We start from the raw sequence: 24,453 nt of genomic DNA, 5'->3' as shown, positions 1-24,453 counted from the left end.
TTCTGCAATTGGAACATTACGTAGCAAAGCAGTCGTGGCAGCTTTGCCCCTGGTAGAATGAGCCTTAGGTTTACCTCCTAAGGTCTTATTAGCTTTTGGTAACACAATTGTATACAGGACACAATCCACCTCGAAATGGACTGTTTGGAGGTAGCAAGACCGGTCCTGACTGATCCATAATTGATAAACAATTGGTCTGACCTACGAATATCTTTGGTTTTATCCAGATAAAATTTCAACACCCTCCTAACATCCAGGGAATGCAAAGACCTTTCCGCTGGAGATGAAGGATTCTGAAAAAACGTAGGCAAAGTTATGGTCTGGTTGACATGAAAATCAGAAATAACCTTGGGAAGAAATTTAGGGTGAGTACGCATAACAACCTTAGCAGCATGAAATACAGTATAAGGTTCTTGGCAACACAACGCCTGAATTTCACTCACCCTGCGGGCCGATGTAATGGCCACAAGGAACGCCGCCTTCCAGGACAGGTGCTGCAACGAAACCTTATGAATAGGTTCAAAAGGCTCCTTCATTAATCTGGACAGCACCACATTCAATTCCCATGAAGGCGAAGGAAGCCGGACAAGAGGGAATACTTTCTTCAAGCCTTCCAAAAAAATCTTTGATCACAGGGATCTGGAAGAAGGCAGTCTGTGAAGGGCATTTCCTGTAAGCAGTCAATGCAGCGAGATGAACCTTAATGGAATGAAAATTAAGGCCAGACTGCGCCAAATGTAGAAGATATGGAACAATGACATCCTCCTTACACGTCGTAGGGTCATAGTTCTTGGACTTGCACCAGATGCAGAGTCTCTTCCACTTGTAAGCATAAGAAGTCCTAGTGGAAGGTCGCTTAGCCTCCTTCAGAATGTCCATACAATCGTCAGGCAGATTCAAATGGCCATATTGCACTATCTCAGGAGCCATGCCGCCAAACTCAAAGACGAGAGGTACGGGTGCACCATCTGTCCCCCGAACTTCTTAAGGTCCGGCCTGCACGGCAACCATATGTGAGGAAGGAGAGACCGGTGAAGCAGGTCTGTGAACCACCACTGTCTTGGCCATTCCGGGGCGATCAATATCATCCGCGCCCTGGACCGGGACAGCTTGATGAGCACCGCCGGAATCAGGGGAATGGGTGGAAAAGCGTACAGAAAGCTGTTCGACCAGTCGATCCAAAGGGCATTCCCCACCGTCCCCTGTTGGTAGTATCTGGAGGCGAAGTCTCAGCATTTGCTGTTTTCGGCTGTGGCGAACAGATCTACGTCTGGAGTCCCCCACCTTGCGAAGACTTCTCCTAGCACTTTGTCGTTTATGACCCATTCGTGGTTTTCCTGAATCAGTCTGCTCAGTGCGTCCGCCTGAACATTCTGCACACCTGGTAGATGGGTAGCCGTTATTGTCAGTCCTCTGGCCAGAAGCCAGTGCCAGATCGCATGCCCCTCCTGCGACAGAGTGCGTGATCTCGAGACCCCCTGCTTGTGGAGGTAACACATCGTGGTCGTATTGTCCGTCTGTACAACCAGAGAGTTGGTCTGAAAGGACGGATGAAAGCCCTTCAATGCCAAGTGAACAGCTCTGAGTTCCAGGAAATTCATGGGGTACGTGGACTCCGACGGAGACCACGTCCCTTGAATCTGTAAGTCTCCGGAGTGCGCTCCCCAGCCGTGGAGAGACGCATCCGTCACGATCGTCTGTGCGGGAATGTCCTTGTGGAAGGGAACCCCTCTGAGGAGATTCTACGCTGAACACCACTACTTCAGAGACTGAAGAGCATGCGGAGACAGTCTTATTGTGTCATCCCAAGAACCAGTCCTCTGATCCCACTGATCCTCCAAGCATTCCTGCAGTGGTCTCATGTGCAGCCGTGCTTGAGGCGTGAGGAAGATACAAGAGGCTATCGACCCCAGTAGAGAAGACACCGTCCTCACTGTTGTAGATGGAGCGGTCATAAGAGCCTAAGCCTTCTGAAGGAGTGATAACCGTTGCTCCTCCGAAGGAGACACGATTGCTGACAGCGTATTGATGGAGGCTCTCAAGTACTGTTTGCACTGGACAGGAGTCGGGACAGACTTGGACATGTTGATGTGCAACCCCAGCTTGTTCAATAGAATGCACGTCTTCTGGAAGTGTGCTTGAGCTTCCGAGAAGGAGGAGGCCTTGATCAACCAGTCGTCCAGGTACGGGTAGACAAACACCTTGTTCTTCCGCAAGTGTGCCGCTACCACTGCCATGCACTTCGAGAACCTCCTGGGCTCAGACTTCAGCCCGAATGGCAGTACTGTGTATTGATAATGATTGGCGCTGACTTGGAATCGCAGGAACTTCCTGTGTTTCTGTGCAATGGGCACATGAAAGTACGCATCCTGTAGGTCTATAGCACAAAGCCAGTCTCCCTGCTGCAGCCGAGGGTAAATCTGCTGCAACGACAGCATGCAAAATCTCTCTGCAAATCCACTTGTTTGCTTGCCGCAAGTCCAGAATGGGCCTGAACTCGTTCTTGTCCTTCTTGCGGACCAGAAAGAACCGTGAGTACAGACCTCTTCCCCTTTGAGGCAGAGGTACGTCTCCTATCACCCTTTTCCTTAATAGGATGTCGGCCTCTACCTGGAGCTCACGCAGCTGAAACTGTAAGCTCACCGGCGGAATAGCTGGAGGCGGGTTGGTGAACCGAAGACTGTATCCATTGCAAACAATAATCAGCACCCACTTGTCCTGAGTAATTTTTCTCCACTCTGCCAGAAAATATTGAACGCTTCCCCCCACCGGAGTGGGTAACTGATGTAGGGAAGTAAACGCTCAGGGCCTAGACCCGGCCGGGCCTTTGGTCGCTGTTGCTGACTGTTGGCCTCCTCTGCCCCTCTGCGTTTCTGGAAAGGCTTCCAGAACTCCTGCTGTTGTTGTTGTCCGGAAGTCTGCCCTCGCCCTCTGCCTGAAGATCCGAACCGTCTCTGGAACGGGCGGTAGTTCTTCTTCTTCTCAGGCTTCTCTAACCCGACAGCCATCAGGGTTTCAGCTTCTGCTTTCATACGGGCCATTTCATCATCCGCATGCTTGCCGAACAGGGTTTCCCCCAAGAAAGGCAGGTTGGCCCCCCGCAGTTGCGCCTCCGGTTTGAGTGAGGTGAGGTGAAGCCAAGCATGACGCCGTTGATTGATGCCGTGGCAGTATCTGTGCGCCGCCAGAAGCGATCCATCAGCAGCTGCGTCCCACCATCATCCCCATATTTAGTATCTCCAGAAAATCTTCTTTCTTGTCACGAGGGAGGAGTTCAGCGTACTGCTGGAGGGACTCCCAGAGGGCACGATCATATCGCCCCAGCAGAGCCCCGGCACTTGCAGTCTTCATGGTGGTAGATGCCGTCCCACAGACCTTTTTACCCGCTGAATCCAGCCAACGGCTGTCCTTATCAGGCGGTACTGTCGAAGAAGGAGTGGTGGCATGCTGATTCTTAGCCGCTGTCACAATAACGGAGTCTGGGGTTGGGTCCATCCGAAGGAAAGCCGGGTCAGATTCCGGAGCCCGGTATTTGAGGAGCCTGGAGGGAGCTGCCTTCGTCACCGCCAGAGTGAGGAACAACTCCTTGGCAGGCTCCTCCAATCCGGGTACCAATGGCAGCAGCGGCCGAGACATATGCTTCTTGTGAAGCGACTCGAAGATCACGGACATCGTAGGTGTTGGCACCGTCACCGTGATCCCTAGCTTAGCCGCACCACCTCAACAGCACTTCCTGGAAGGAGACGATATCGTCAACGGGCGACACCCTCGTCACTGGAGACTCCGACAGCGTCGGTGAACAATCCCTGGTGGAAGAGCCTGTACGGGATCTGGATCTGCGCCTCCTGTGGCGCCGTCTAGATCGAGATGACGACCGGCCACGGCTCCGCGATCTCCCTCTCCGGCCGGAGCGGGAGCGCGATCTTCTCGGCCTCGGCCGATCCGCAGGCTTCGCAGGAGCAGGCGATGTCTGCCTGGCTGGAACCCTCGGCTGAGGGGTTCCCTTAGGAGGCGTTGGATAGTGTGGCAACGAGGCCGTCCTGGGTGGAGGCACAGGTGGAGGAACGGAGGGAAACGGTGGTGGGAGCTGAGGTGGCGGTGACTGACGAGGAGCCGGCCCATGAGGCGTTGGTGGAGGTGGAGTGGGGTTCCGCGGAGGCGGACCCTTCGGCAAAGGAGGAGGGGTAGGCATCCTAGGTTTGGTAGGTGTATACACCACTGAGTACACTGAGCCCGGTGACTTTGTCTTCTTCCTTGGCGACGATGGCCAATCAATCGGCGACCTCCTAGCGTCAGGACTCCTCCTGCGCTTCCTTGGCGTCAAAGAACGTCTTCTCGACGTCGACCGGTAGCGCTTCCTCGACGTCGACTGGTGGCGCCTCCTCGACGTCGAACGCCTCCTCGCCGACGAACGCCTTCGACGGCGAGGATCCCCTCGATGCCGATCTTCTCCTCTTAGACGACGGCGAGCGCCGATGCCGGCCCTTTTGACGTCGATGACTCTAAGATGACGTCGACGCTGTCGACGACGATGCGGTCGACGGTGGTCTGTTAAGCTCCCTCGACCCCCAACGTCGACGCCGCTTCTCCCCAGAGCCCAGGGAGATGGGGAACAGACCATTGTCATCCCCCTCGATGCCGCAGTTGACGCAATCGACGCTGGCGGAGTATGGGGACGCTTGCTAGACTTCCTGCCCCTGGGGAGACCCCCAGAGGCCTCAGCATGGGCAGATGAAGCCTGCCCTGACCCACCTTGTGCCTTCTGACGTCTGTCCTCGAGGCCTTGGAGTCTGATCTTCATCCTCTCTCTCAGGGTCCTGGCAGAGAAGGTTTTACAGATTTCACACTCCTCTGGGGCATGTGAAGAGGGGAGGCAGACAATGCACACTCCATGTGGGTCGGATTTGGCCTTTTTTCTATCACACTCTGGGCAATTGTCAAATAAGCCAGGCATTTTGACAATACAGTGAAGAAAAAAGGGCTTAGTACTTAACAACAAGCACTACACACAAGAAAAAGTGAAAAAAAATCACCAAATAAACCCTTGAAAGGGAGAGCTCAATGCTCCAGGGTCTTGCTAGCAGGAGCCATAAAAAAGAACTGAAAGTAAAAGGGACCTGTTGTGCATTCTGGGATACTGAGAGAGTTCTGGAAAGTTTTCTTAAAGGCACAGTAGCCTGTTTGAGCCACATAATGGCAGCCTATGGGGCGTGTCTGTCCATATCTTCCCCTCTATCATTCCAGAGGATTTTGCTAGTAGAGGCAAGTTTCTCTGTGGAGTAAACTGGGCAGGCTGTGCTGTTTGTGTTTTTTTTGGTGGAATATCTAGTCGAAGTACTGGACAGTGTTGCCTGTGGATATAGGCTGCATTATCTGTCTTCAAATTCTCTCTTAAGTGTCTTTGCAGTTCTGCAATTTTTTGACAACTTAAGAGATTATTTTTGATTGCTCCGGGGTCCAAGCACATGGGCGGGACCAGGGTTCAATTCCCCGCCTCGGCGGGTCTTGGGCTCAATAATTCCACGGACTCGATAATTCTCGCTCCGGTGCCTTCTCGACTCACGGGTTCACACTCTGCGACTCTGGGCAATAGCTTGCTTAATCTCCACATCGGCCCCTCGCGGTGGGATGCCTGGCTTTCACCTTGTGGATACCCTGCCAGGGTTATCTCACAGGGGAATACCAGGACGGGTTCCCTAAGCAAGCGCGGAGATGCCCCAGGGTAAGTCATGCGCTATATAAGCTTCATACACACACACACACACAATGCCAACAGCTTAAACTCATGTAAATGCGAGACCTATTGCATTGCAAATGCTTGTTAGACAATACAGACAGCTCATTGGGATTTTCAATTGAGAATCCAGTTCTTTGAACTGAATAAGTAACAAAGTATAGTCTGCGTGGGTATAATAAAAGCACCCAAATGTCCTGATTAATTTACCAAGAGGAAGAACAAATATTCAAAAGAAGAGGTAAAAAGAATGGAGCCTTGAGGGATGATGTTTCTGGGAAGATCTGATAAACACTTATCAAATCTTGTCTTTTGAGATCTTTCAGTAAGAAATGAAGCAAGCAGTTCCAAATGGGTGCCTGTGACACAATAGTAATGCAATCTAGCGAATAAGATGTTGTGATCTACTGTGTCATTCAGCAGAAAGATCTAGCAAAATTATGGCTTAGGTGGCAACCGTCATTGATTTTAAGATGTTCTAACACTACTAATGGACAAGTTACATACCTTCAGTAACTCCTTATCTGGTAAAGACATGATCTACCCACGGATTCCTTACCTTTGAACTTCCAGGAGTTAGGCTGGATCTGTAGGATTTTTGATAGCAATACCCCTGATCGCTGATAGGTGAAGTCTGTTGACTCCCCATTATGTTGTAGGCGTCTGGTTCGTTGTCGTGATGTCTGCGTTGTCTATATAGGCGCCACCCCAGCATGCTGACAGATGTACTTTTCAGCTACCAACACCAGAAGCGCTGAGCCATGAAGTGACTGACTGTGGTGTGCAAAAAACTACTAGGGCCTTAAGGGATAACAGCCTGGACACTAAACCAATCCGCAGTGCAGGGAGGATGGGTGGGCCAGTAAGGAATCTGAGGCTAGATCAAGTCTCTACCAGGTAAGGCATAACCGAAGGAAAGTAACTTGTCCATCTCAGAGACAGCTAGTCGCAGACTCCTTACCTTTGAACAGATACCCAAGCAATAACATCCCCGGAGGAGGGACTACAGAAAGGTTTCAGACCAAGAAGTCCTGTTACAGAGTGGCAAAAGAGGCCCTCCCTGCGGACCTCAGAATCCAGGCAGTAGTGTCTGGCAAACGTGTGCAGAGAAGCCACATGGCAGATGTCAAACCATAACACCACATTGGCTGCCATGCCAGCTGCTTTCACCCTGGTCGAACAGTCTCTAAGGGCTTTGGGAGGTTGTTTCTACGCGAAGGCTTAACATTTCAATGAAGAGGATGACCCAGCATGCAATGTCCTCTTCAGAACTGCTCACCCCTTCTTTGCTACATCGCACCCTTTGAGTAGGTGGTCCACCCGGAACTGTTGTACGATCAAGGTAGAAAAAAAACGTTCTTTTTTAGTCCAGACGGATACGCTTTTCCTCCTTGGAAGGATGCAGAGGCGCATAGAAAGTGGGCCAAGTGATAGATTGGGCCAGATGGAAAAGTGTCACTACCGCTGGCAGAGAAGATGCCCTGTGAGCACTACTGTAGGAAAGAGCCCCTTTTTGCATGGTCACCACCTACACACTAATTGCAGGCTACATGTTTTGGTGCAGAGAAAAGTGAGGAGTCGACATGGCCCACATCCCTGTGTAAACAATACTATTTATAAGAGTGAACCTGCACACCTAAATTTTCTCAATTTTAATCAAAACATAAGATCTAATGTACTCAATTTTGTATGCGGTTTGGCGTGCTATTCACGCTGTGGGGTTAGCCCTATACCCCTCACAGGTAAGAATACATGTAAACAAGGCCAAGGGAAACCCAGGACCTGCGTGAAGCACAGCAAAAGACTGAAAACGTCTCTCTAGATTCTAAATGTTCTCTAAAAACTTATGTCAAAGCCATTTTAACCATTTTTTTTAAAAAACAGACTCAAAAACATTTAGATGCGTTGTTTCCACTCTCTTATATTCAACAATTTATCATACTTAAATTCTGAAATTGCATCATCAATGTATTGCCTTTGATATATGTACAAATGAAAAAAAAAAATGTTTTGAATCTTAACAAATAATATTACAATGAGACCCAATGCATTTCTGTTTTTTTCAAAACCCTTCGTCAGGGGTAATCGGATACAATAATTCACAGATTATTAGTAGAGATGTCCTCCGTTCAGAGCTACAACAAAAATCAAATGAGTATAAAATGAGCCAATGTTATGTTACAATGTCAACAGAAGTAACTAGAAATTAGGATTTGCACTCAGGAGAAATGTAAAGAAGATAGAGGGGTGGAGTGTAACATAAGTGTGATGTGCGCAAAGAAAACACTGTTGTGCTTGTGATAAATTAATTAAAAAATACTACTACTAAACAAGCTGCTCGTAAATAGAAGTAACGTATTACTCTCCATCACCACTCCCCGGTGTAAGATAATGTGCTACATTAAATGGTATCGAGGCTCTTGCCGCTAACCCAAAGATTGCACTTTGTACTTCAATTACTGAAATACTTATAGCAAGGCTGAGACACTACAAGAGACAACACAAGCTCAATTAATATCGAGCACAAGCTCCGAAAACAAACTTTGTCCGAAAGTTACGATCTGGCAGCCTCTGCCGCCCGGGTGTGAGAAAAGACGCTTACCGATATCTGCGACTGAGCCTCTCGTTCGCCCCACGTTGAAAGTAAAATGGTGAAGTTTGTGTTCTGAAATAAGCAAAAGTGACTGCACTGTCAAACTTCCCTTCAAGCAGAAGTTATCGCCACAGATCTTCGCGTATCGGGGAAATTTACCACGAACAATGCCGTGAGAGATCCTCAGTGTTCACACTCCGACGCCTACAATGTACGCAGTGACGTCTGCGGTACATGAGCTGTTTATAAGAGCCCGATCAGTATCAAAGAGTCGACTTGCTACAAAACTGTATTGTGCCGCGTCTCCATGCACAGAGACAACCTCTGGTAAACACTACACATTTACCAAATACTTGCTCAAAAAGCCATGAGTCCCAAGCAGTATTATACCTCATCTGCTGTGAAAGGCAGCGAGTCTTCTAAGACCCCTCAATGCTGCCCGGCGCAGGGTTCCGCCTCTAATTCACTTGGGGTTCGGTTAACAAAATAAAGAGGCAAGCGCTGGAAACTGGAAGACAAGAAAAATGTTTATTTCTCATGAGGAGAGCACGTCAACTGCAGACACAGGGATGCCTGAGTGAGGTGTTCTGCCACAGCTCTCTTGTAGGCCATTTTTTTTTGCAGTATTGGAACAAAGCAATCTTTATTATCAGTGATATGTAAGCTTGGTATCCCCGCCCCTGACAGGATGCCATACATGCCGGACAAGTCAGTTCATACCCTCCAAACCATAAACAATCGGACATGTGGTGTTTGTCAGCCAGCTGGCCTTAGCCTCAGGGTCGAGAACATGTGAGACTGGTCAGGTTTTAGTGTCTTTCACTGTTGATAGGAAACAAGTTCGATTGTCCGTTGCAGGGTGAACTCTTTGGAGTGCAATAAACCATGTTTGTACGGACCCTCTCGGTATCTGGAATATTTGGTTGCGTACACAGGTACGGGGAAGAAAGAATGCAAAAGTTCATAAGTTCATTGATTACTTAAGACAGACCAAGATGATGGTCCAGCAATAGGCCCTAAGGTTTGTTGTGGCAATAGAGTGTCTCTTTATAGCTACCATCATAGGCGGGCTTGTTTGTCAGTTTATGGCCCCAGCACACATACCAGGTTTGGTCAGCGGATCAGATAGATGTTAGTCAGGGCAGGGTGAAATTAAGGGTGACCTATGAAGTACAAAATGGCTGCGGACGGTCAGAATGACTGCAGCTTATATGTACGAGAGAATTTTCATCAGACAAGATGGCGCAGTTAATGTCCACTGCGAGAAAACACGTGTCAACTAACTACGCTAACACAATCTAAACAACGTTATTAACTTCCTGTTCCTACAAATCATAGCTGAAGCGCATCCTCTACAGAATAAACCATGTGCAAAAAACTTCCTTCCAAACAACTGTTGTGTGACCCTAAATATTCAAACTCTATGCAATCTAATGAAAATTAAAATAAATAATAAATAATAAAAGTCAAGAAAAAGAAATGCCAGTGAGTGCAAATCCTGTACAATTAAGGCACCAAATCGCACATTTCGTATGACTGGAACAAACGTGTATAATTTTGCAAACTTCTTCATAGGAAACATAGTAATTCATAACGGTCATTGAGACCCCGGGGGATATCAGTGCCTAAATACCTAATCCAGTAAGTCTCCCTCCGTGCTAAAGCTGTATTTATCTCAATTCCTGAAGTCATGAGAATTTTTTCAAGAATGGTGTATCTCAACTTGGGTATCGTGTGTGGAGTGTTGACCCAATGTGCAGCCAGTGATGAATTTAGGTTCTTATTTCAAATTCTACGTTTGTGTTCTACAATTCGTGTTTTGATCTTACGACTGGTTCTCCCTACATAAACCAGCCCGATTGGGCATTTGATGGCATAAATTACCCACTCTGTATTGAAATCAGAAGTATGACTGAGTTTCAATTTTTGGCCTGTATTTGGATGATCAACGTATCTCCTAAAATTACGTTGCCATATTGTCCACAAATGTGACTCTTCCTCATTCCTTTGTGATTGGGTTTATCTTAGAATTGACAAGATTTAAGAAGTTCCCACAGATTTTTACTGTATAACCGGTACAGAATGAAAAAACATTGCAAGGTGCAACTCACTTATTGGCTCTGGGTGACCTACAAGCCTCATATATCCCTGTAACCAGAAGGTCCCGCGGACGTAACTGTATACAGCTTTCAAAAATCTACCATAGTTAAAAGTTAAAGGTGAAAACGTAGGCACAAATGGCTGTTTTCCAACTAAATTTCAATATTCTTTTAATTCAACAGTTACTTTCTATAGGAAAACCTTGAAGGATTTACACAAACGAGTCCTTGCTGAATGCAGAATTTAGTCTACTTTTTTAGAAATTTATAGTTTTCCAGGATCCATTATTGGTTTCACACTCATTTCTACCACTAACTGGAATGATGTAAGCACAAAAAGGGAAAAATAGGAGATGTCCTAGTAAAACTGTGGTCCGAAAGGACTAATTTTTGTTGGCAAATTACAATTTGTGGGTGGCTTAAATATTTCAGTCATGTCTGGATCACTTGGTCTGCATTTAAGGTTACAATTCATCTCCTGGATCATTTTAGCCCAATATAATACGTTCATTGGTTCATTAGGTGATATTGCAAAATTCACTAAATCTGTATAACCCTTCAACTATTAAGGAGGTTCATTTGGATAAAGGACTATTACTTCCAAAAGCTTGAAAACAAATATATTCTAATGCGCTCTTGAGAACAAAAAGGAAATCTCAGATTGAAATGCAGTGAGAAGATATGAAATACATATATTTAGTTGCTCTCTGGGACAACATTTGTAAGAAAGGTTTATTAGCAACTTTATATTCTTTATAACATTCTTTATAAGATGGGAATCACTATTCTCCATACATAAGCAGTTCTGGTTTCAGATGGAATAAAAAAAAATATCAAGTACTGATGTTTGTCTTCATAATATTTTGATGAGTTTAATGTACTCTTTCCACTCATTTCCTCATAAAGGCAAAATTACCAACGTTATTGCCTTTGCTACTCTGCAGAACGCTGCGAGCTGCAAATATGATAAGCTATTCTAAACTGCTCGATGGACAGGGGCTGCTTTAATGAGAAGGTAGACATAATTTAATCATCATTCACAGACCCTGTTCCAAAAATATATTGTCTCCATTGACACAAAACCAGAGTTTTGTACACCTGAAAAAAATCTAGTAGTTAAGAAATTATGAATATTTCTAGATTTTACATTTCTTATTGCCATTTTTCATATTAAATACTTTTGCAGTAGCCGCCACACAATTACTCCATTTAAAATGTATAGTATTACGTTGACCATGTATTGACCAGGCATGAAATAGGATTTAAGCATGGGACGACATTTACAATTTAAGTATGTGCATCAGTGTGTGCATGACCCACATGCAGGTGTTTTTTTTTTCAGCACATGAACATTCACCCATGAGCTTTCACAGAAGCTCAGTTGGATGACGGTAGTTGCATTCTATGGCCCAAGCACAGCAGGAATTTTGGTAAAGTCAATATGAAGCCTTCTTTTCTTTACTATGCTGCGTAATTGGATGATAAACTGTTGATTTAGTGAGTTAACCTTCTTGTGTAAAACAGTGTTACAAAATCCTTGTTCTCAGAGTATATACCTGGAAAACTTAGACATCACACAACAGGAAGATCCACAAGAAATTTCCACAGCGCAAATACCTACACAATGAAAAGCCCTACACAAGGATATAAAATGACGATAACGTCTGATGGAGGCTTTATAAAGCAGAAGCAACCCATGCAACAATACACTAAGACAGTGGTTCTTAACCTTTTAGCTTCTGTAGAACCCCAATTTATCATTGGTGGAATATAAGGACCCCCACTTAGTCTTTACTGATAGCCGGGGACCCCGGCGTAAGCAATTTCAATGTTTTGAACCTCAAGAACAATACACAAATGACTACATTTTAGCAATTCACAAATATTATACAATAAATACATCACAATTTTAATGGGAAGTTGGAGCTTTTCTAAATTAAGGCAACCCAGCGGCCATACTTTATCCTGTGTGATGCACTTTCCCACAAAGCAATCTCAGGATATCAACTTAATTTTTAGCCTTCCATTTCAAATTTCTTCACATTTACAGAACATTTTGAAATCATTTTACAGGATGCTTCCTTATTTATGTACACCTTATTAATCGGTTAATATTTAATTTTCTAAGCAGTCGCAGACCCCCTGAGTAGGCATCGGGCTCCCCAGGTTAAGAACTACTGCACTAAGGTATACAAAACAAATGTGAGGAACAAATGAATATTGGGTTACAGGAACTCTGAACGTCATGGCTACTCATTGCATCCTCTATCTGCACCCTCTCAAATAAAAAATATTCTGCTCATCAGAATGTTTGTTTCTTAGCGACTTCTATCGCCGTCTTCAATTAGTAAGTACTTTGTCACACATACATTTGTAAGACTGAGGAAAAATTAACTATCAATTTTGTTTCACAAACCACGAGTAGAACTAAATAGCAGAGGATACATACGTTGACCCCACTGTCCACTGTTAGGATTCAGATAGTTCGGATAGAGACCTTGTGGCTTCTCTAAACGGTTCAGGACTTTCCGAATGTTCATAACCTATGAGGAAAAAGAATAATTATTTTGTATAAAGCAAAGTTTAATTTGACCAATTTGTCTTACTACATTTAATTGCAATTAACCTTTTCGGTGCTCATGACTAGCTGAGCTCGTCATGGCCCGTGGAACGCTCCGGTGCAGGGAGAATTCCCCTGCTGTACTGAGTGTTCCACGGGAGCCAATGCACCCGTGACGAGCTGAGCTCGTCATGAGCATAGGAGCGCCGTAGCTCATGACGAGCTCAGCTCGTCATGAGCATGGGGGTGCTGTGCGTGCCCCCCTCCCCCCAGCACAGCGGGAGAATATCCTCCGCAGCGAAGGGGTTAAGATTAATGTTATGAATACTGTCTGTATAACCCATCCATTTTCTACTGACTGCTTATGCGCAAGACTCTTGTTGTGTACGACTGTTCAAGTTAGTTTGGCATATCCCCTCTCACGCAGAAACTTTGGGAAGGCACTTCAAGTTCGACCAATTCGTTTTAAGCACAGCTACAAAAATGCGTTCCAATTAGCAGGTTCATTTTTTTTTTTATTGTGACCACCATCGTAACTGGTTCTAGGACTACAAGAGATAACCCTTATGCTGGGGAAATAACATCATGTTTGAAAGGGTTCGCTGGCCTGCATTTAAAAAAAGAATATTTCCTCTTACAGAGATTCTACCTTTATTCAGTAAACATTCGCTTGAGCAAAGGTAAAAACAAGGCCTGTTGGATGGGGTGGGGGCAAATGGAAGAACGCATGGGGAAGCAATACAATAAAGCATGGAGGAAGATGCAGAAAGCAATAAAGGAGCTACAGATCAACACAGGCCTGAGGAAGAAGCACATGAAGGAGCAGGCAACACGGAGAGGGGCTTAAGGTAGTTTGGTGGGGGGAAAAGCACAAGCACGAAAGACACATGAGAAGGAAACACATAGGGTGGGGAGGCGGAGTAGGGGAAGGAAACTAATCTGTCAATCAAAAGGATGGTAAAGAGGCTATGTCCCATGGGTTGGAAAAACACAAGAGGAAGGCAAGCTAATGAATTAGAAGTAAATGAGTGACCATCACTTCAAAAGGATGAAAATAAGTTTTTAAAAGATTATTATGCCTCCCCCCTTCCGCCTCTGTCCAACTAATCCATGACGAGGTGGGGATCGAGTTTATTTCTGACTTAGCAGCCGTTCGGCCACTCTTATTGTGGCGTTCTATTTGGGCTAAGACAGAGACCCGATTCACTCAAGAAATTATTCTTGATTGTATAGGCTTGGATTATTCACTTCGTATTGAGTGGTTGAAATACATTCAATTTTGGTATAAAACCCTTTTCAAAATTGATGTTCTTCTGGATCCCGAACTGGCGGTTGCAATCCCCAAAAAAGAAATTAAACAAGCATTTCTTAACCTCAAAAAGGAAGGGCGAGATAAGGTGTATGGCAAGTTAGCCACCGTGAAATTTTATAAAGAACTAAACCTAACTCCGGGGTTTCAAGCCTACCTTTCAAATGTTTCCCGTCCATCTCACCAGTTTGTACTTACCCGAGTTAGATTGGGTATTGCACATCATCTTGTCGCCTTCCCAGTACAGAAATTAAGGTCTGAGACTCTCTGCCCATGCGACAATTTCTCACGCCAAAGCTGCAGTCATTTTTTACTTTTCTGTAAATTTTATCGTTTCCTAAGAATAAGGTATCTAAAACCTATGTTTATAAAATACAATATTCGGTCTTCTAAGACTGCCCTGGAATTGTTATCCTCCCTAGAGAATGTGGATATCTGTTTTTTTGTTGCCACTTTTATCCTGAAGTGTACAGCTGCCAGGAAGTGTATAGTGCTGCCATAATTATATGCACTCCTGTCTGTACACACTTTTCTTTTTCTTTTATCTGCATATTGTATTTAAACTTGTATTATGCCCATTGCCTGTAATTGTATGGTCCAACTATCTTTCCTTTTCTATTTTACTCTGTTTTATCCACATCGAAATAATACTATAATGTACAGCTGCCAGGAATAGTATTTGGCATGATAATCATTACTATTTCTGTCTGTACATGTATGATTCGTTCTAATTTCTAGCTTTTATATCTTTAATCATGTATTGTTGCCCAGTGTATGACTAGTTTAAGATTTCTCCCCTTATGAATTACTTCTGAGATCGTTTGAGTCTCTGTGTTTTTAATATTAACTGTGTATGTAATGAATTATGTTTATGTCTATGCTTGTGTGATTTGTATTCTCAAATCGAATAAAAGCTTATGACTTGACTTGAGTGACCAAGCCAACCAATCTTAAGCAAAGAGAGCGCAGTGGGCCTACTGAGTTCTTGATAAGCCCACAAAGTTATTTTGCACCAACTACTGTGTGGTAGACTAAACTTTAAAAGGAGTTAAAGTAAAAAATACAATTAAAATAAAATTAACCCTGGAAAAAAGGATTTTTCCAAATGAATGAAACCCACATTACTATTATTTTTTTAAGGAACACAGTACCAGACTAAAATGCTGTGCAGAGAAACAATTAGTAGCTGAACAACCAAGATGGGAGCAGTCACTTCAGGTGCCGAAAAATACTATCTAACATTAGATTGATTTTAAGGCAGTGTCATTAACAGCATGTGGCTTCAACTTGTTTAATGAGGAGTACAGGTTTTCCACTTGGACTTTTTTTTAGAAAATGTCTAACAAAGGTGCACAATTCTGAAGGCAACAAACCAAAAGATAGCACCCAATAAAACACCAAAAACCTAATCTTAACAAATGCATTGATATTTCTCAATCGCACAATAGTTCCAGCAGTTTAATTTACACACAAGCTGTTGGGCTAGAGGAATAAGTATTTATTCGAAAAAGCAAGCATAAATAATCAATTAAGCAAGAATCATTAATTCCAATTAAATTAGTTGGATTTCTTATGAATGCAGTTTATTCCTGAAATTATTTTTCACAAATAAGAGCTGCAGTTGGCGTGATAAGAACTTTAAGGCGACGTGTGGCACTTCACAGCTCAACAGAAATAGAAAAAAATCAAAAAAATCTGGTACCTTTTCTGCAAATAGAGGGTTTCCAGAAAGTTCACTCAAATGAACAAATTCCAAATGCAAAGTCCCAAACTCAGCAAGAATACTGCTTCCTCCAGAGGCCCAAGGCCAGTTTCGACCAATCCCACTAGAAATAAATAGACAGTAGTGGATTAGAGACAGTAGTTATCCAATTACAAAGTGAAGCAAAGATTGCTGGATTTTCAAATGGCTGTAATGTTTGTCCAGAGTTTTCTACGCAAGAATATAATTGGCAAACATAACTTCACTAATTGTACGCATGAAAAATACCCATTGAAACAAAAGGAGCATTCTTTAATATTCTTGGAGATGTCGAATGTTACCTATAATGATGGTATTTCATGTGAACTACCACAAGGAAGAAATAGAAAAATATAGAAAACTATTATTTAACGAAATCAGCAATACAATATGAAATTATTTGGAGGGCAGATGGAGGACATAAAAGTAGCCATGAATGACGGCGAAAGAGCCTTCCACAAACACTATAAAACAGCATGGCATTAACACTTCACGGGTACACAGCTCTAAATAATAGCTCTAAAATGTGCTTGGGCTCAAAAAAGCATTACATCATTGTACTCCCCCACCCTCGCGCCCCCCCCCCCCCACCATAAATTTGTCAATAAATCAATGGCCATCAAATCACAGAAAGGTTTAATGCTCCTATGTTCTCATCAATGGTCTACACAGATCTCCCATGAATGTCAATTAATACTTTCCAGTTAAAGCAAACCAGCCCATAACAATCAACCACATAGTCATGCTCGTCCTAAGATGCCTTTCATTCCCGGAGGTATATATTTAATTAGTACCAACACCTGTCCTTCCTAACCACTTATCACTAGATAAGCACAGCAATACACCTTCGCCTTTGAATAGAAGATCGATGAAGTGTTAAGGGGTGATTGTAATGAGTGATCAATGAAATGTTCTAAAAAATTATCAAACACAATTTTAAGACCAAGACACATTGAACTTTTGATTTATTACAATAGTAGTACCGTAGCAAGATATATTTACACTGTACTGTTCACAGCTTTATATGGGGTATTGATATTTAACAAGTTCTAAATTACACTTTTATTGCTGGGCCAATAAGGCCAATCAGTCCATTTGCCCATTTCATCCAGAGAAAACATGAGCCTGGTTGTGTTTGCGGATTCGAATAAAACTATGCAAATGTGATTCCAATGTCTTTTACCGGTTTGATGTTCCGGAGGGAACACTCTGTATTTTGTCAAAGGGATAGATATGATTTACTTGCACCCCTCATAAGGTCATTTTCCTCTTTCACAGGTTCTTTTTCCAGCTTAACTTGTGCCACCTTTTCCCCTCGCTGTTCGCAGTCTCACGTCTCCCTGAAGCAGTTGAAATACTGCTAATATCAAAGATCAACAAAACACTATTAGGCAAAAGTATATTCGAGCTTTCTAAGCCACGCAAGAAGAATATAAAACACCTGCGACAATAGTTTTATCTTTACCTGTTTTGGTCATACCCGAGTAAAAAAAGATTTAAAAATATATATATTGTAGTGAGCAAGGCGGAGGCTTCCGCCGAAACGCGTCTTTAAGCAGCTTTATGGAATAAACTGAAACTTGAGTAGAATTCACGGTGTCAGTGCCATCCTTGATCGAGAGGAAATGCGGCTTGGTAACATTATATATACACACACATATATATATATATATATATACATACATATATATACATACATATATATACATACATATACATATACATATACACATACACATATACACATATACACATATACACATACACATATACACATATACACATACATATATATACACACACACACACACACACACACACACAATGACAAAGCCCATAGGCCCTGCCTACGTGATTTACTGGCTGAAAGTTTAAAATCAAAAAAGGCATTGTGATTGTGATGTGGCCTGCACCAGCCAAGTCATATCTTTTTTTTATTGCTAGCATGTGGGAAGACAGGAGACAACACTGGGCAGAAAGTGAGGATGGTTTAAAAAGCACTATGACACAGCCAGTGGTGTCCATGACAGAACATATTTTTTTTTTATGGCAGGAGTGACATGAACAACGAACAGAGGTGAGGCGGGGGCAAGCCAATACAGAGTAGGGAGGGTGGGAGCAAGCAGATAGACAGGAGAGGAACAAAGAGGGGGATTTGCTACATGAGGGAGTCTGCTGAAATGGACACTGGTAGAGTGCCTAAATCCAAAGAAAAGTAGCGCCTAAAACATAAGCAGATAAAAGTAAAGTGTTGATGCTTTAGGCAAGGGACAAAACACGAAAAGGAAGGAAGTTTACGGCAGCTGACCAATAAGAATCAAGGAAATTAGGGACAGCACACAACTCGGCCCCATTCATGATACGTCAAGTGTGTAGGGCCTAGTTGGGGGAGGTGAAAAGAGTGCTTGGGCATGCCGCCTATGCACCAGACATGCCCATTTCATCTTCACAGCCCTTCCTCCAATTAAAATATATGATGTCAATGGATAAGTGGCGTGCATTGGGTTGTAACACTACCAGATCAGTATCCCAAGGATAGATTTATCACACTACACTACAAGATTCAGTAGAAACCTTTAATCTAGGTCAGGGGCAGTTGCTACAATTTGCAAAAAAACTGCAGCCACAGCCCGCAAGATATGCCCTACATTTCCTGAGGTTCCCAAGGAGTCTTGTACCAGAGTCACACTGCTGAATAGGGCGGGAGGACGAAGACTGATCTCCCTAATATACAGACCACTACGGCAAGATGTTCACCATAGCATTTTGAAACTACAGAGTAGCATGTGACGGTTTTAACCACCAAGTCAAATGAGAGGGAAAAGCTCACACAATGTAATGCCATACACCAAGTATATTTAACCCAGAGTACACTACACAAGATCTAGCCCGGGGGGACCTCGGCCTGCCCCTGATGCCGGGCTGACGTTGCAGATTTTCTGCATAGGATATGGGGATGTCAAGAACTTAATACCTAATGGCAGACGGTGACAGATTGAATGAAGCCACAGGCTGGGTGGTCCCAAGGGATCTCAGGAAATGCATTTTAGGCCTCCCTCCCATACGTAAGAACAAGCACTGGCGTTGCCAATAGGTCTCGCAGTAGGAAAGTTGGAGCTATTGGTTTTGTAAATGACAAAGCCCTTCATGTTTTTAAAATGAAAACAAAAATAAAAGGCATTGTTATTTGCAATTGTAATAGCTCCAACTTTCCTACTGCGAGACCTATTGGCAACGCCAGTGCTTGTTTTTTGGGAACCCACGGGGCACAGCGTTCACCAGTGCGTGCCCTTCAGCGTTTTTGTGTGTCCTTCTGCCCTCTGTTTTCTCCACGCACCAACAACAGTCACACGAACACCCACGGGGCACACCCGAAAATAATGGCTCGTGAATGTTGGGGGCCATGCACAGGGAGAGTGGAAGAGACTAATATGCCCAAAAAATTGAGTCCTGGGGCTGTACCTGGAGCGGCCTGCAACAGGTTTGCCACGTTGGCCATTGTCTGGATTTAGAGTGGAGGCTGAGAAGAGCGGCACGCTGGGCAAGAGAAGGCCTGCTGCAATATCGGGGCATTTACTGGCGCCCAAGGTAGCGGTCTCCTGGTGAAGCAGTGACTACCGGGGACCCACATAGGTGAGAAGACCCGGCAGCTGCAGCAATAGAGACTGCATTGGTGTGATGCGCTGGTCTGAGCGGGCCTGGTGAACCCAACTAGGGAGGCGCAGCAGCGGCGCTGATGCCGGAGTCACCAGGTGTGCTGGTGGTCCTGTCTCTCCGAAGTGACTGTAGGGCCATTTGATGCGATCCGGCTGAGAGCCTAGAGAGGGCCTCATGAGGAGCAGTACAGTGATTTCGTGGCCTTCTGCCCTCTGTTGCCCTCGTTGTAGCGTGCCCTTCTGCCCTCTCTTTTCCGCGTTTTTTGTCCTGTTGTGCCCTCTGTTGCCCTTGTATTTAGTTTCCCTCGTTGTAGCGTGCCCTTTAACGTGCCCTTCTGCGATTTTGCGTGTGGCACCGTTACTACATCTGCGAGTGCTGTGTTATGTTCCAGGACTTCTATTGTTGATGGATTCTGTTATTGTATTTTGTTTTTATTTTTGTTTGCTATTAAAGACATAATAATTATTGAAGTATTTGGTATTAATGAAATGTAAATAAAACGAAAAGGTTCACACGTGTTAATGCAATGTAAAGAAAATTAAAAGGTTCACACGTGTTCTTTTGTATGTGGATAATTTTTGCATGGTTCAAGGGTAATTTTCATAATCCATCCACCCATACACCCCATCCATCCATACATACATCCCTGCATCCATCCATCCTTGCATCCATACACCCATCCATCCATCCCTGCATCCATACATACACCCATACAACGATCCATCCATCCACCCAAACACCCATCCATACATCCCTGCATCCATACACCCAACCATCCGCCATCACCCATCCATCCATCCCTGCATCCATACATACACCCATCCATCCATACATCCCTGCATCCATACACCCATCCATCCATCCGCCATCACCCATCCATCCATCCATCCCTGCATCCATACATACACCCATCCATCCATCCATCCATCCATCCATCCAGCAGCACTCACCCATGCATACATCCATCTATTTTTCCTGTAAATCCATAAAAAAGTTTCCTTGATAGGAGACTCGAACCCTGCTTGACAGCACCAAAGTCGGGAGTGTTATACGTCATGCCACAATGCAAGTTCTTAATATGCATTTTGATTCCCATATATCAGTAAAATGCGAAATTGTTAATTTGCATTTGTAATCCCACATATCAGTTAAATCCATCCTAAATGTTTGAATCCCACAACTGTTTTCATGTTTGTTAATTTGCATTTTTAATCCCACATATCAGTTAAATCCATCTTAAATGTTTGCCACATATCAGTATAACCCATCCGAAATGTTTGAATCCCACGTGTCATTAAAATCCGTAATGTTTGTATTTCGATTATAGTAACCGTTGCGATGAGAACGCATGCAATGAGAACGCACGTTAACATCGCATGTGTTGCAATGACATGTGATGTTAATGGCCTCGCGTCCTCGTTGCATGCGCACTAAAGGCATGCGATGTAAACGTTCATCCGATGTCAAAGTCGCGGTGCGATAGCACCGCGATGTTTTGACACCGATGTGTTTGGTGTTTCCCAATTGCGGTACTTTGAGTGTGACTGGACAGGATTTCACATTCTTGTGTGGTGATTGCCGTGTGCAAAACACTTTGTATTTTCATGGCTACATTTTGAGCTCCAGACACAATGTTGCCTGGGAAAGAGACAAGCATTGCTACAAAAATTGCTGTAACCAGTGCCATTCGTAATTTCGGATGTTTGTTCAGCTTCAAAGGTGACCCTTTTTAGAAACAGTGGATGTTAACGAGCATGGTCAGGGCTAGGCCACCGTTCAGCTACGTCTGCTGTTTTATTGTTAGGTCCGAAAACATGTCATTTTTGGGCGAAGTGAAAGCATGACTCATGTAGCCTTATGGAGCAATGTACAGACATGTGAAAAAGTGGTTTTCTACTTGAAGGGCAAGTTTGAAGTGTAGCTGGTAAGAAGAGGGAAACAAGAAAACAGAGCTAAACTATTTTAAAAACCGACTCAGAGAAAATAAAACAAGGATTATAATAATCCCAGATAAGGAAGGAACGTGTCTTCCAGGAAGCAATAAACTGCATTGAGGTAAGACGCATTTAATCCTTTTAACAGAAAATATGCTTTCTGCCCAACTGAAATTAAATCAGAGAGCACATTTAAAGGTTTAATGCATTTGAAATGAAAAAAGGCAACGTTTCACTGCTATTAAGAGATGTGAACAAAATGAGAATGTTTTGGCCACTTGATGGTGTAAGAAAAGACAAAATTATCTGGACTGACTTAAAAAAGCTGTGAATTCTGCTGTTAAATAATGTTTAACAGAAAATATTTCATCGATTTGCAGCTGACATTAATTTAGGCAGCATGACCAAAGTTTTTATCATTAAGAAAAAAGATCTTTTACTTTTTGGTGGTCCAGCGGAAATGGATCTGGGCCGCTCCGTATTGTCTGCATTGCTATGGATGTAGAAAACACGAGTTAAAAAGCCTTTTAGAAGAGAAGAAAGCATGGAAAGTCAAATGCTTCCAGGGAGTGCTGAAAGAAAAATAAAGAAAAAAAATGAGGCGAGAGTGGAGAAGATAACGAGATAGACGAAAGGAGGGTCCGGCTGGGAGCTGGGAAAGAGGCTAAAAGGGCTGAAAGGGAGGGGAGAATGCACGTAGCACATTCCAATGAAGTCTGGGGTGGGGAGCAGGCATATGGTGTTTGAGTGAGCTGCCTTTGATGTGCGAGCGAGTGGGAGGGAACAGCAGGGGGCGGAGAAGCAGATTGCCTTCAAGGCAGGAGGCAGGCAGAAGGCTCGGGCAAGCTCGTGCACGAGAGCACATGCACTCGTGAAAAACCTCTTTTTTGGGCTCATGGTGAAACTCTTGGTTTCACTGCTATAGACTCGTCCTATTCCATTCCTGCGGAATGGAAATAGGCCGAGACCTAAAAAGGGCATTAACAGGAAATTCCTGGTGATGGGATTAGTCCTAGCCAAATGTAGAGTGGCTATCCACTGGCTCTCTGAGACTCCTGAACTGTGAGTGGGTGAAGAATGTGGCAGAATGGACAGTGGCAGAGGAATGTTGTATGTGCAAATGTAGGAGGGATAACAAATTAGCAGATGAACTTACAGCAGGGCTCATAAAAATGTAAAAAATTTTACTAGACCTACAGGTCTAGTAACTAATTATCTACTCGACCTAAATTTAATGACCCGTGAACTGGTCTCAACACGAAAGTCACAGTTCACTTCACAAAATCCTCTAACTTTAGTAAAAGAAAGAAAAGTAAATGTAGGATGACAAGCTGACTTTTAACCTCTGTCTCTGAAAGCCAGCAAATGTGACAATATAAGATTTAAAGGCATCTTTATTGCTCATTCACTTTGTGTAAAAGCAGAACACCTGCTCGCTGGAAAGGGTGAGTAGACCCTAATAATAGCTCAGCCTGATTAAATCTGGCTTGCCGTAGCGAGTGGATTTTTCGAGCCCTTTACAGGTATGGGCTATTATACTTGCTATCTACTCAAGCCGCCGCATGCTAGGCCTCCCTAGCTTCACCATACATGATAATGGCTACATTAGTATGCTGGAAGGTGGCGTTTGCATTCCTCGATCAGTTATATGGGATGGACGATAAATTGGGTGGAATGCACATGCGATGTAGACATAGAAAGCAGACTTTAACCGGTCTGAAAGTTCTCAGGACTTTGAATTTACTTAGTGACTTATTGTACATTGTCATGGTAGAGCGTGGAGGCTAATTTGTTTGGGGAGACTGGGTGGGGGAGTTCCAAATTGTGACCGTTCTACTGGTCCAATTCGCTATTATATAATATGCTGATAAAATATTAAAAAACGAAAATTAGGGACAATGTGGCCAGGCAATGGGCAGTCTCTAATCCTGCTGATCGCAAAAACAATTATCTTGAAGAGGGAGTTCTCCGAGCAGTCTGCCTTTTCCGGTCAACACTTGTTTAGTCTATTGCTGAAATCTTAACAGCCGACGTTAGGGCTGGATTATAAATATGATGGTATTATTGAGAGGAAATTCAAGGAACATTTGCAGTCCCGTAACCAGGGTCAGTGGCCCAAGAGGCACCCGTCGTGTGCTACAAGAGGTCATATGGGGTACGTTCAAAGTGCAATATAGTGCTATATTTAAGTGAAGTGACGAGTTGAAGGGGTGAGAGCGAAGTTAGAAGGTGGTGGGTTCCGCGGTCTATGTGCGATATATCATGCACTTCTGTCAGAAGTGCCAAACCCCAAGTGCAGAGTGAGTCACAGTGTGTAATCAAGCAGCTTATTAGAGTAGTGATCCTGTATAGAGTAGTGTAATAAATCCATCAAATCCAGATGTGAACATAATGTGATAGCTGCCACTCAGAAGTTAAGAGAAATTAAACTCGCCATGTCAAAAGTAAAATACAGCTTATCTTTTAGTCCGAAAATATAATGGAATAGCATAGGCCCAATCAATGTAGTCCTAGAGTATTTGATAAATTCTGTAGGGGTAACCAGAATTCTATTTGCATATCAAAACTATTTGCATTTCATCACTGCTTCAAAAGAGAGACACCATCATAGTAGGATGTCTTACCTTCTTCACGCAAAGATCAATGGTAGAGACTGGGTACACGCAGTATTATTGGCATAAAATCTGTAATAAAACCGTGGTTGACAATATACTATTTGTATCATATGAGTAAATTATGGAGAAATTAGTGTAAAGTCAATAGTGGCTCATACTATGTATATGCCAATTAAAATGGTTCAGGTCCCCATAATGAAATGAAGTGTTC

At 43.8% G+C, this 24,453-nt stretch overlaps 1 protein-coding gene across 1 annotated transcript in view; it reads right to left on the bottom strand.

Moving 5' to 3' along the window:
* Window positions 1-24,453, bottom strand: part of MAN1A1 (mannosidase alpha class 1A member 1) — a 463,708-nt gene that overhangs the window by 172,292 nt on the left and 266,963 nt on the right. Inside the window, exons 6-7 of the mRNA XM_086926729.1 lie at window positions 15,998-16,121; window positions 12,876-12,969 (exon numbers count right to left, since the gene is read on the bottom strand). Of these exons, the coding sequence (XP_086782855.1) occupies window positions 12,876-12,969; window positions 15,998-16,121 (218 nt within the window). The remainder of the gene's footprint in view (window positions 1-12,875; window positions 12,970-15,997; window positions 16,122-24,453) is intronic.

Source organism: Lissotriton vulgaris, chromosome 6 (assembly GCF_964263255.1).
Source record: "Lissotriton vulgaris chromosome 6, aLisVul1.2, whole genome shotgun sequence".
NCBI lineage: Eukaryota > Metazoa > Chordata > Amphibia > Caudata > Salamandridae > Lissotriton > Lissotriton vulgaris.
Note: the sequence above shows the minus strand (reverse complement) of the source record. Positions and strands in the feature narration are given on the sequence as shown.